The following is a 13227-nucleotide window of genomic DNA, read 5'->3' as shown; positions in this document are numbered from 1 at the left end:
ATAGATGGCAGCCGTTATGATACAAAACATTAGTGAAGACTGATATTCAGCAAATATTTCACTATATAGATACAGATACAGTTGAACAACAGGTGTCTGCGACCCTCAAATATCTTTCAGATTTTGAGGTTGAAATGAGGTTGGTTGCTCCGGAAACATTAAATTTGCAACAAAATTGGGTTTTAAGTGAAGGAGTGAGAAGAAAATAGGTCCTGCAGTCAGAGATCATGCTTCATTTTACATCAGTACCTGGTTGTAATAGTTGTTAATGAGGTTTGGGAAATTTGGAAACAGGGAGTCATGAAAATCTACGACTCTAAGTGGGCTGAATGGATTCTCAGCAGGATCTTTTGTGGAACCTCATAGCAAATCGGATATTTTAATTTCAAGCTTTAGCTCAGGCAGAGTGAGCCTAAACTTCTCCAACACGGCTCGGTCCAAAGAAAAACATACCTGAGGTAGGAGTTAAAACACATACAGACAGACGGACAGACGGACAGACGGACAGACAGACAGACAGACAGAGACTACTGTGGTCTACAGGGTCTACTGTGGAGCACGCACAGACAGACAATGGTGGGGTAAAAGGGTTTGTTGAGAGGCTCACCTGCCCAGCTGGGGGTCTCCATGTACAGGTAAAGCCGGTCGGGCTGAAGCTGGGTCACTCGACTCGCTGCTGCTGCTGCCACAGGTGCTGATCAACCCTGAGGAAAGCAGAAACAGAAAGCTCGATCATTCACTAGTTAGCGGCAGAAAATGCTAAGGATGTTTACTCAAGTACAACTTAAGAGATACAGAATTTGTACTTCCAGTTTTGGTACGTCTAATTTGCTTATTTGTTTTCTAGATAACACCAGTATCACTCTTGTCTCTATGTTATTGTCGGGATGTCTGAGGGATGTTTTTTTTTCCCTTCGGTGTATAGGCTACCGGGTGCAGACGTCTGTACATATTGAGCACTTCCAGTAGTGAATGTTGCACACATTTCAGAACCAAAAGAGTGAAGCCACACTAACACGATACGCAAATACCCAGTGGATATTAAACGAAAATGCTTCATTATCCTCCCAAAATATTAAGCTGTCTACCACATAAAGCTGATAAATTGTGAAATCAAGAAGTGTTTTACTTAACTTCTATCAGCTTATATATATCCTGTATCATGACAGCAGCAGAGATAAAATATAACCTTGAGTTGATGGAAGTATTTGAATCAAAATGCAAAACAATGATCAACACTAACAGGCACCAAAAGCTGTGTAGTGACTTTTCTCCAAAGCCCACAGGCAGCAGGAACCAGGAGTGATTTCCGCAGGCTAACAGGCTAACAAGCGTAGAGTTAACTGTCTTGACTATTGCACAGAAACAAATCCATGGAGCCCGGAAACACCCAGTCGGTCTCTTGGGTGTACAGTGCTGCAGTTCAGCGTGTAAGCAGAGTTTTTTTGAGGGCAGTGGGTCTTGCATGAGATCTGGCATCAGCAGCAGCCGAGTCGTTTAGCCTTGAAGCTGAACTTCGTCACACAGTACTCAATTGAATTTGTAACAACATCTAACGTTGTGATGCTTTCATTTATCTGAAGGTAACATATAGAAGGTGGGCAGGTGGGAGGCTTTTGTCAGTGTTGGACTTCAAAGTGCAGCATTTGGCTACTTCCTGGAGGCTGTGTGTAAAACCGTTTCATATTGAGCTTGCAAACATATCAGTAGAAGGGATTACTTTGTTCATTTTGGGCCAGAATGGAGCTGGAGTCAGGATGTGGTTAGCCTAGCCTAGCATAAAGCCTCAAAGCAGGAGGCAAACAGCCTGACCCTGTCAAAGGTTAAAAAAAATACGCCAACACTTCTAAAGTTCACTAAACATGATGCGTCTCGTCTGCTGAATCTGGAATTCTAGGAGTTACATGCTAGGACTACTTCTTGAAAACACTTTATCCATTCAGCCAACATTTTAGTGTAGCATCTCCAGCTAGCTTTAGCCACCAGATGTAACTGGTGAGCAAAAGTTTTTGTCTATGTACAGGCAAAGTGGTACCAGACCTGACAACCTCACTGCAACAAGAAGACATGACAAACACGCATGTGTTTGTATTTAATCTCGTGAGTGAACACTACAACCAACATATGTGGTTGTTTCACAGCATGGACCTTCAAGCACTACAGCATGTTTATGCCCTGGTGTGTGGCTGTTCTCATGCAGCGGGTGGCTTTTCTGCTGACTTGTGTATCTTCGCAGGCTCCGGGTTGGCTGTTGCCCAGCAGCCCAGCCGGTGAACCGCGGAGAAAGCGCATTGATTTCATCCCAGCAGAAATCCCTTCTCCCGGTACCCGCCTCCCTACCCCGCCCCGCACCTGATTAAGCATTTGCAGGGAGCCATGCCAACACAATTTGTCATTTATCAAAAGTAATTAAAAGCAATTTCTTTTCTCTTGTTGATTGGGAATTGACTAATTGTTGAGGCTGTGAAAACGGGGGAATAAATAAAACAGGGAAGGATGAATTTTACATAAACTCAGAGGAAAACATAAATGCTGTAAAATGAGGGCCAGACATCTGGCTCTGATTTCTCTCTACATGATTATGACTGCAAAACTGAAACAGTTGTTTAGCGCATTCTGATATACAGCCCATAGGCAGTAAATAATATATTAGAAACAGCATATTGACTAGCTGACTTAAAAGGGTGTTTTCACTTCATGTTGTGTGAACACAAGAGTGGGAGGAAAATACAAACACTGGTTGGTTACTTGTTAACAGAAAATGAAAAACGCTGCTCCCACTTGTGCCAAAAGAGATATTTGAGCCGGTAAATACCAATGTCTCAGTCTGAGAGGGAAAACAACACGATAGAAGAAGGTAGAGCGAAGAGGAGGAGAGGAGCCGAGGCCATCCTACAGCAGAGGTTACAGTACGTCTATCCAAAGAAACCAACCAATACCGCTTCAACATTATCGGTAACAGCCTCTGAATGCACCATTACCTTCTATAAGGGCAGAATGAAATGTCAGAATTGATTCGAGAGGGGAGGGTTGAGATATAAGTGGGCAGCTAAGGTGGCCATTTTGATTCAGTGGCCCTTTATTTGGTGTCCCTGGATCATTAGCAGACGGCAAAAAAGAGCTGGAAGAACATGAAGGAGGTGTGGGCGGCCATCACGAGCGTCTCCAGTGACAGCATGTGAAATGAAAACAGAAAAAAAAACACACACACACACACACACACACACACACACACACACACACACACACACACACACACAAATAGACAGAAATCAAAGAAGAAGAAGAAAAAAAAAAGAGGCACGCGGAAACGCCAGAGGAGTCGTTTAAATTTCCCACCACTTTGTAAATAACTTTAGCTGCACAAATACCTGGCTTTGCTCTGAGCGGATAAAAAATTTTCCAGCCAACAATTTATTCTCTGCCAACAAATGGAGCCGTTGCTTCAATGAGACGATTTGAATATCCCTTTGAAGGCTGCAGATGGACAAGCAATACTATCATTGCCTGGGAACACAGAAATAATTGGGCAACAGTGGGAGAAGCCTACATTCACTTCTCTGCTGAGACAGAGCCCTGCTTGGAAATTCTAATTGAACCTCTCACTCTCCTGCCTTTTGTTTACATTCCCATTCATCATAAAAAACTCAATTACTTATGTTCCCTAACATGTATGGTTATTAATGTTCTAATTATGCTTCTCCTCTCTAATCTTTTGCCTTGCAATTTGGGTGATATATGTCTGAACAACAGGGCGAGTCCCCTGGAAGTGAGAGCTGAATTAGGAATGTATGTGCAATAACACACCTTCTCCTGGGAGCCATCTGACGAAGAGAGAGAGCTTGTCATGGTTTGTCTATACGTGGGGATTTATGCCAGCTCAGTGAGCATGTGTTATTATATACTGTCTTTGTTCGACATGCATTTCCAAGCAGAAAGTTGACTAATCAGCTCTCGCTAGCAGCAGAACAGATGTAGCTGGGGAAACTGACAAGAACAGCTGAGGAAAAAAAAAAGAAACAACAAAAAAAACAACAAACAAAAAAACCAAAAAAACAGAGCAAACTACCTCTGGCCAGCTCTTCTTATTCTTCTTGTGAAAGGCTATAGGTATGACAGCTTTAGAGGTATGAAATAATGTCGGTGAGAGCCTTGAGGAGCCCCTGCAGAGAGGCTGAGAGGGTCCTGTACTGCCTCAAGCAATGAGTGTTCTTCAAGGCTTTTCCTCAGAGCACTTTTACAAGAGCACAAATTAGGTGTAAGGAATGCCTGTGTCGGCAGGCGCACCCAGCCGGCACACGGTGAAAGAGAAGAAGAAGAAGAAGAAGAAGAGGAAGGAAAAAAAAAAATGTTAAAAAAAAGGGGCAGAAACTTGGATGACAGTGAAGAAACGGAGGGCGTCATAAAGTGCGGAAAATAAGCTCTCACTTTCAAACGTTTACAGCGGCTCAAATATCTGATGATACCTCTCATAGCTTTTAATCTTTAATGTGAAAAATTAATCATCCCATTCATTATTTTAATAGCTGTCATTTTTCTCTCCCCAAAGTGATGATTTATAACCATTAAGCCCTGCGTAGGCTTGTGTGAGAGGGATTTATCGTAATGTTTGCACCAGGTAGCCTCCAACCATATTTCATTACTCTGACAAGCCATTAAAATGCCCTGGTGATTAAACAACAGCTCTGAGGTCAGTGTGTATAGCTGTTTCTTTACCCATGCAGGAGCGCAGCAGTGCAGCCAAGCAGGCGGAGACCCGTAGCCTAACAAAGCCCTTTCTCCCCCCCCCAGGTTCCCTCCAGACTGGCAATCGTAGTTATAGATCTTTATCTGTTGTGCTGTGCGAGGTCGACGGGGGCGCATGATGCACATGCACAGACGCTACGATGAAATAAAGTTAAGAATGGGACTATTATGTTTTTTTTTTTTTTTTTCCCCCCTCAGAGGTCTGGCACCATGATAACTGTGCACTTAGAGGAAAAACTCCAGCCTCAGATACTCTTAAGTCCATCCATCTGTGATGTTCAGGGTGTCCCAGGAGTTATTTTGCGATCATGTGTTGTCATTTATGCCTCTGCTCTACCCACTTGTCTCTTTTACTCCTATTTCAGCTATTGATTTCCTACCAATCCCATCATGCATGGGTGTGTTGACAACATCAGGGGGTCGAGCGGCAGTGTTAGTGCCCCCCCAAGACCCACCCCTACTTTCTGGCAGAAATAGGTTGCCTAAAAGAGTAATGCCTGTACACTGACTCTCAACCCTACACTTCATTAAAGACATTTCCATACCACACACACACACACACACACACACACACACACACACACACACACACAAACATATTTCATATATATTTATATAAATATATATTTATATTTACAAGATTAGATAAATAAATGAATAAATGAATACACTTCATTACTTACTTAGCTACAGTAAATGATGCAGTCTAAGACAACAGTCCTGCAATAAATTCTCTGCGTGTGATACTTATTTTTCAATGAAAAGATGAAAATATTAATGAGTGAAGTTTATCCTGTGTGTGTTTGCAGTTCCATCCATTACTCAAAAGGGTGAGGGTATGTCTCAGTTCAATACTTCATTGTAGTTGTAATGCTGTGTCGACACAGGAAGTGTTTCAGCAGTGCAATAAACGCAATACGCTCCTACTGTAATCGATCCAGCTGTCCACATGGACCGCGTTTCACTCAAATGCTAAATGCTTTTAAACGTGACCTGAAGAGTGCTTTCACGCTTTAAGTCTATTTTCTTCCACAGATTGTCGACAGTGATTGTGTGTCGGGCTCTGAGCGCCGCCAAAATGCGGCTGACCTACACTCGACACTGCGCCTGAACGCATCCTGTGTAGACCCAGACAGACAACTGAAGCCGCTCCTGCTGCTGCTAATGCGCTGCTCATGCTACGCCTTAGGTGTAGGCACGATGTGAGGCTCTCAGTATGCAGCGCATGCACACTAAAAGTGACAAAATTCACTACACTTAAAGATGCCACTAATGTGGATTAAAAGTGCTTGACATTTGAGTATATTGGTGTATGGCGATGGACCAAAATGCAAGGTAGTGCTGAAAAGGATTGCAGATGGCCACGAGAGAGGTTTTGTGATATGTCAGAAAACCAAAGAAACTGGATGTAGAGAAATACTGCATTTGGCCAGTTAAAGAAAAAACAGCAAACAAGAAATGGCCAGAAACACAAGGGTGATTTTTGTTTTGATAGTAAAAGTGTTAAATGTTGGATCTTTATGTGTGAAGGGCAACAGTTAGGATCCTGTGGGTTGAAATGGACAGATGTCGCTTGAGAAATAGCAGGAGAAACAGAAGCCTGCAACACAAAATGGATTCCCAATTCAATCCCAGCGGAGGAAGCTGAATGAACAGCAGGCCGGGGAGCTGGGGGAGGATTTAACTCCCCCCTGCATGTATGTTCATGTCTAATGTCCTGCGTCCAATGGGCTGGATTGATCACTGATGCCACATCTGACAGTGACTGACAGTGTCTGTAATTGCTGTGTTTGCTTTGGGAGAAGAGCAAACTACCATGGTGGGACCGTGTGGAACACGCAGGCTTTTCTCAATCACCCACAACTCCAGCTCTGGATATTAAATCATAGCACACAATGGGCATGGTCTACATGAATGCCTGAGTGTTGTGAGCTACTTGATTAATGGATATGATCAGTGTAAGTTAATTTCTTCCATGTAGCACCTTATCTCAAGAGGGAAGAAAGAGCCAGAGGGACAGAAACAAAAAATGGGTTCAATTAAAGGTCCCATATAGTATAAAGGTAAATGTTTGTGTTGTTTGATTATAAAGCAGGTCTAGGTTCTTTATTAATACTGTGAAAGTATCAAAGCCTCAGTCCACAGAGAAATGCACACAGCCTGTATTCAGAAACTGAAACTGAGCCTTAAAACCAGCTGTCAGGACTTCTGTAACTTTGTGATGTCACAACAAAGCAGTCACTGCTCTCATTCATGTCCGAAGCCCCGCCCACCTGGACCCACCATCCAGCCTTGAATGATTTGGTTTCTCTGAGTGTTTACCTGAAATCTGATATATTTCTATTTGATCACTCAGGAAACAGTGAGCCAATCAGAAGGGAGGCTCAGAGCCCCCTCTCTTCTGATTGTTGATGGTTCTGATGGTTTTTGGTTCTTAAACCACAAATATATCTTCTTATGGATCAACACTTCAAATAAAACACAGGAGAAGAGGAAAATATGGAGCTTTAAATCAAAGAGAGAAGAAGTGCTGTGTGTGGGCCTGTGCAGTGTACAGTAACAGGGCCACTAGGCCTCTGTATCAAACCTGAATACTTTTTAGGTACTGACTGAAAAGTCTTAATAGCATGGACTATCAAGTGTTCAAAGTTGGCATCAGATAGGCTTCTTGTTCACTTTTCTTTCGTCAGAGTTTTCATGATCTAAAATCGTGCTATCCTTAGACTCGATTTTGTTTTTACATATTAAACAGTTTGGCATAGTTTTCTTTTTTCTTTTTTTGTTAATAATAAAAGGGAGTTAAAACACATTTATATTCCCCGAATTAAGGTATCAACAATATATGTATGTATAAATGTTGTTTTTGTTATCAACACCAAAACTTAGACATTACATTGGTGCAAATAGTAAAAGTAGTCATTATGCAAACTGATCTTTTTAGTTATTTCATCACATGTATTGTGATTATAGACACTCTTTTATATGTATGTAAAATCTTGATTTCTAAAGTACTTATTAAGAATGCTGTCAGATGGATATAGTGGAGTAAAATGTACATTATTTCCCTCAGAAACACAGCGGAGTAAAAGTATAACACTGAAAAAGTACAAGTACCTCAAATCAGTACTGAAGTGAACTGAGTTACTTTGGATGGATGGGATGGGTTCAAGCATATTAAACAGCAGAAACATCTATAGGCAGAGAGATGGAGTTTCAGTCTGTGCCAGAGACTAAAATCTCTGTGTTGTTAACATTTACAGCTCCAGCTCCCGAGGGAGGGGAGTGATCATCAGTAAAATCACCCTCATAGATTTGAAAACTGGGACATCCACTGTAGGCCCCGATTTCTACAGTTTCATTCCTTCTCACCGCTGGTATTTGGATCTGCTGTGGATGGATGTTCGAACACCATGTTTGGCTGCTACTGCTCGCTGCAACCATCCAAACAGTTGTCACTGACATAGAACAAAAGCTGCAGAGGGAAATTTGCATCCTAATGTGTCTAACGTCTCGTGTTTGTTGTGTCCCTGATGAGACGCACAAAAAAAAATAAATCAAAATAAATAAATAAATAAATAAATAAATAGTGCTAATTTGTAATAGATATCAAAACTCCCAGCATTAAAAAGTTAATTACCACAGCAAATACAGCGAGTGATAAACGGGGGATAATGCCATTTCTGCAGATGACTGTCGTTTCCGCCATCCAGAAAAATGATATTTAGTATCCAGCTGTAGTTCTGGATGCAAGAGGAGGAGGAGGAGAAGGAGGAGGAGGAAGAGGGGGAAAGGTACTTATAATTCAGAATATTTTTTCTGCAACTTAGCAAGTTTTTCATCTATCAGCAAGGCACATTAAATCCCAGCTGGTCAGATGCTAGACTCCTGATGCTCGGCTTTAGACATGAAACAAACTACTGCTGAAATGAAAGCAGTTCTCAGAGCTGTGGAAATTCGACTCCTACAAGAGTCTATTAAAAATACATGTTCAAATGAATCTTGGTGGTGATGACAAGTTTTACCATATTCTTCTTGAACTTTTAATGTACCCAGCCACGACTTCAAAGGGGAAATTAAATATTAAGGCTATTATCTAAGCTGTTCCCAATATTATCAAGCTTAGGTTATTTATATAGTACAGTGATAATTATGTTATATAAGCCAGTTTTCATTTTTGAGCCAACATAATGATCAAGAGGTGGCTGGTTTGTAGTTTTACAACCTAAAAATGAGTAACCTAATTCATATATTTGCTGCAGTAAACCCAACAAGATTATGTAGATTTATTATAGCAGTCGTAGGTGGATATTGTACATGTAAATATATTTATAATTTATTACTGCAGGGAAGTAGATCTCTTTTAATAGAGTGAATGTGAAGAGTAGTTTAACATTTGGCAGGGGGCAGCACATACTCAACATCGTTTTGTGCATCTGTATATATATATATATATTATATATTATAGTATTAAAAAAAAAAAAAAACAGCAAAAAAACAAAGAGTGAATGATTATCTGCTCTGATTGAGAAGAATCACCGTAAATCTGGTGCTACCTAACCCAGATCACCACTGTTTACCCACCGGTGAGACAGTAAATACTCTGGCTGACATTTGAGGGAGGTTAGTGTGCTCAGAGAGCAAAGTGGAAGTGGAGGCTCAGATGAATTTGTCTGACAAATGCTCCTGGAGTATGTGTTGTCGACTGCGCTTCGGTGAGGCCCTGGACTGGGATTTGAGTCTGACTGAAGCCAAGCAAAGCATGCCAGATCACTAATTGCACAATTTAAAACCAAAGTCCCTGGCAGCTTGTCGTTTGAAATGGAGAGAAGAGCCATTAATCAGTGAGCTCAACATAGATCTGTGAGGCTCTCCACTGAGGAACCCCAGACGTACATGGCTGAATCTCAGTGTCAACAGCCAAAGCAAAGACAAAGTGATTGGCTGGCGGCTGGCGCTGCTGTAATTGAAACGTTTTATGATCCGACACATGGACGCGATTGGATGATTGAGTCGCTGCACATCAAACGTTGGTGCACTGACAATGATTTTATTTTCATTTAATTGTTCATATATGAGCAGGCAACTGTTGCTCACAGTTGGTGGTGATGGAGTTCACTGCAGCTCTCTGATGTCTGCTAAAGGCATCGCACAACTGTCGGGCCGTTACGCTATTTCGACCGCAATTCTATTTTGGCACTCGATGCTTTTGTCTGCAAAACCACATCTGGAGCGGTTGTGGGTACGGAGTCCTGCTCAGGCGCACTTCAACATGTGGGGCAGCAGCAAACCACTTGGGCCTTGAGCTGAACATGACATTAGACGTCAAGTCTTTGTGACAGGATTCTCTATTCTCTATTCAGACCTTTCCAATCTTTTTAAACGCAACCAGATTCCTACTCCGTTATTATTCCACAGTTTTTCAGAACTCAGTAAAGATTTTCCAAAGTCCTCTCCATGTTTGTCCCTTGTTAACGCTTGTTAATGTTGTTTTTCTTAGGACCACGTACAAAATGTTTAGTTTTGTGTACAGACACGACTGAAAAACGAACGCAGTGAAGTTTTGAAAGAAGCTGCAAGATCCGGTGACCTATTTAAAAAAAAAACTCATGAGAAAACTCAGACTCCTCTTGACGGGATCTCTTTATTATCTTTGATATTGCAGAAATTTGAGAGCCAGTGAAGAAACTTGTTTTTAATTAAAACACACAAAGAACCTTTTAATCCTCTCACAAACAGGTCTGAGAACTCTTCAGAAGCGAGCCACAATGAGACAGACACCCTTCAGTCTTCATAATATTTAATATAAAATACTGTATCTGTTTTACTGCTGGTACAGTGTAACTCTATGGGGCATTAAACTCTATATTTCCTGTTACAGCTTTGTTACAGGTTCAGACAATTCTCCGCTGGCTATTGGGAGGAGCTGTAAACATTATTACTATTGAGGCCGGGCTGTATTTTGGTGAGAACATTAGCGAAGAGGAAACTTACTCATTGCCCCAGTGACATGAAACTGAAGTGGAGTTTTTTTTTTTTTTTTTTTTTTTTTTTTTTAAGCTCGAGCCTAACGAGAGAATACACACACACCATCAGGGAGACAGACAGAGGAATGGGTGGAGCTGGAGACACACAAACACACACTCACTCACGCACACTCACACAGTCGCATGAAGTAAGAAGAAGAAGAAGAAGAAGAAGAAGAAAAAAAAAAGAAAAAGAAAATAAAAAACACTGCCCTGAAGTCAATTCCACACTCAAGCAACATCCGTCTCTGATCTGGGAGCATTCTTGCAGCGGCGGCACAACAAGAGTGATGCGGCACTGAGGGCCATGAATTAAAAAGTCAATATGTAAAACCATAGAGGGGCGCCATTTTGAAAAAGCGTTCCATCAATGGAAATCATATTAACATGATAAAGGGCAGATTGGGAGGCGAGGGCATTGATTCAGATGCTGCTCCGTGGCCCCGCCATGTCCACCTGAAACATGTTAATGAATCGTGCCGCAAAAAAAAAAAAAAAAGCAGAGGTGGGGCGATATGATAGAAGTTTTGAGTGCGGTTTCTGTTGCGAGAGGGCCGAGTGGGGGTGGGGGCGCGTGGAGGGTGGGGGTTGGAGAGACGGTTAAAGCAACAGGAGGTGGTTTGCGAGAAGCTCGGGAGCACCCTGGTCAACCGCGCCTCTGGGTGTCACATCAGTCGGTGTCTCAGCATTACTTCTGGATTGTTTTCTGAAGACGAAGTTTGGAGGAGGACAGGATAGGTGGCTGACTTGCAGTGGAATTTTTTTTTTTTTTTTTTTTTTTGGGGGGGGGGGGGCAAGTTGGGAGAGTGATCCAATTAGAGTGAAGCCTGGGAGAGAAAGATGGAGTACCCTAACACCACCCACAGACCCAAAGTGCAAGAGCAGAGAGAGCAGAGGATTCACCCCCTGTTGACCATGACTACAGACACATTGCCTGGGGGAGGGAGCATCCAAGGCTTCACATATGCACATACACACACACACACACGCGCACGCACGCACACGGACGCAGACACACACACACACACATATATAGAAAGGGAGAGAGTGACATGAAAGCAACAAGGCAGCGCTGCCAGGCCAAACAGATGAATTACTTATCAAAGACGCGCACAGCAGACCGGCTATGAGGCTGCAACACACAGACAGCTGGGGCATTATCAATTCACCTTCAATTAGCTGTCCTTGGCACTGCCTGCCAACGGGACCTGGAGTATCAGTACATTCACAACGCATAAGCTCATTCAACAAAAAACCGCACCGAGGATCAGGTGGATCCTTTTGAGGAATTCAATTAAAATGGTTTCGAAATTAAAAAAAAAAAAAAAAAAAAAAAAAAAAAAAAAAAAAAAAAAAAAAAAAAAAACAAAGAATAAGCCTCCTCATAACATTTCATTTTTTTAATGTTTTAAGGAAAAATTTGCGTTTTCACACTTTGCTTCATTTTGCTGAACTTAACTTATTAACAGCTTCAAATAATCAGTATTGTCAATGGTGACCATGGGTGTGTACAGTGACAACCACATAATAGGTATCACTCACACTGGCAGATTCCTTTAACGCTTATGGAAGACTTTTAGCTCATTTAACAACAATAATCCCCACTCTTAAAGACCATACAGACATGAGGTGACATGTGATGCTTAATGTTCCTTCCCACTAGTACACCGTGCACATCAAGGGCTACAAGACACGTTTGTAATACAGACAGATTAGCGCACAGCACTGGCAAGAGGTGTGTTCGGCTATGAGAGTGCTGTGGTGATACTGTTATTTGTAAAAATGACTCTGGGTACTTATTCAAACTGAGACAAGAACATAGTTACAAACACATCTAGTGATGTAGATTAAAGTAAAGAGAGATTAGTCGGAGAAGTGGAGTCGGAGACTGCTAAATGGATCACCTACAATCAGCAGAGAGCCAGCGGGCTAAGGTCATGTTGCTCAAGAGAAAAAATCTTTGGTAAGCCGAGGCAAACAGATGACCATTACTTATCAACAGACGCGACAGCCAGACGACGGCTATGAGGGCTGCAACACACAGACAGCTGGGGGCCAATTAATCAAATTCAACCTTCAATTTAGCTGTCCCGTTGGCACTACGCCTGCCAACCGGGACTGGAGGTATAGTAATTCACACAACCAATAAGCTCATTCAACCAACAAAAACCGGCAGCCCGAGGATCAGGTGGATCCTTTTGAAGGAATTCAATTAAAATGGTTTTCGAAATTAAAAAAAAAAAAAAAAAAAAAAAAAATAAAAAAAAGAAGATAGAAGAAAAAAAAAAGAAGAAAAACACAGAGAGACACCATTCTATACGAAGGATGAAAGTCAAAAGGAAATTATTTTCAATTGCCAATACGGAGGCGAAGAAGAAGGAGTGGGGTTGGGGTGGCGGGTGGGGGGGGGGGGCGTGTTTTTCGTGGGGGTGGGGGTTTAAAAACGAAAAAGCGTCCC

General features: G+C 42.0%; 1 protein-coding gene across 3 annotated transcripts in view; it reads right to left on the bottom strand.

The window, feature by feature from the left end:
• The window catches only part of LOC111217493 (RNA binding protein fox-1 homolog 3-like), a 284790-nt gene that overhangs the window by 208582 nt on the left and 62981 nt on the right, over window positions 1-13227 (bottom strand). For all 3 annotated transcript variants that reach the window (XM_022739388.1, XM_022739389.1, XM_022739390.1), the window contains exon 2: window positions 608-704. In XM_022739388.1, coding sequence (XP_022595109.1) covers window positions 608-629 — 22 coding nt within the window. In that variant the 5' untranslated portion in view covers window positions 630-704. The remainder of the gene's footprint in view (window positions 1-607; window positions 705-13227) is intronic.

Source organism: Seriola dumerili, unplaced genomic scaffold (assembly GCF_002260705.1).
Source record: "Seriola dumerili isolate Sdu_G_001 unplaced genomic scaffold, Sdu_1.0 BDQW01000044.1, whole genome shotgun sequence".
NCBI lineage: Eukaryota > Metazoa > Chordata > Actinopteri > Carangiformes > Carangidae > Seriola > Seriola dumerili.
The sequence above is the reverse complement of the archived record's forward strand: the minus strand, read 5'-3'. Positions and strand labels throughout refer to the sequence as shown.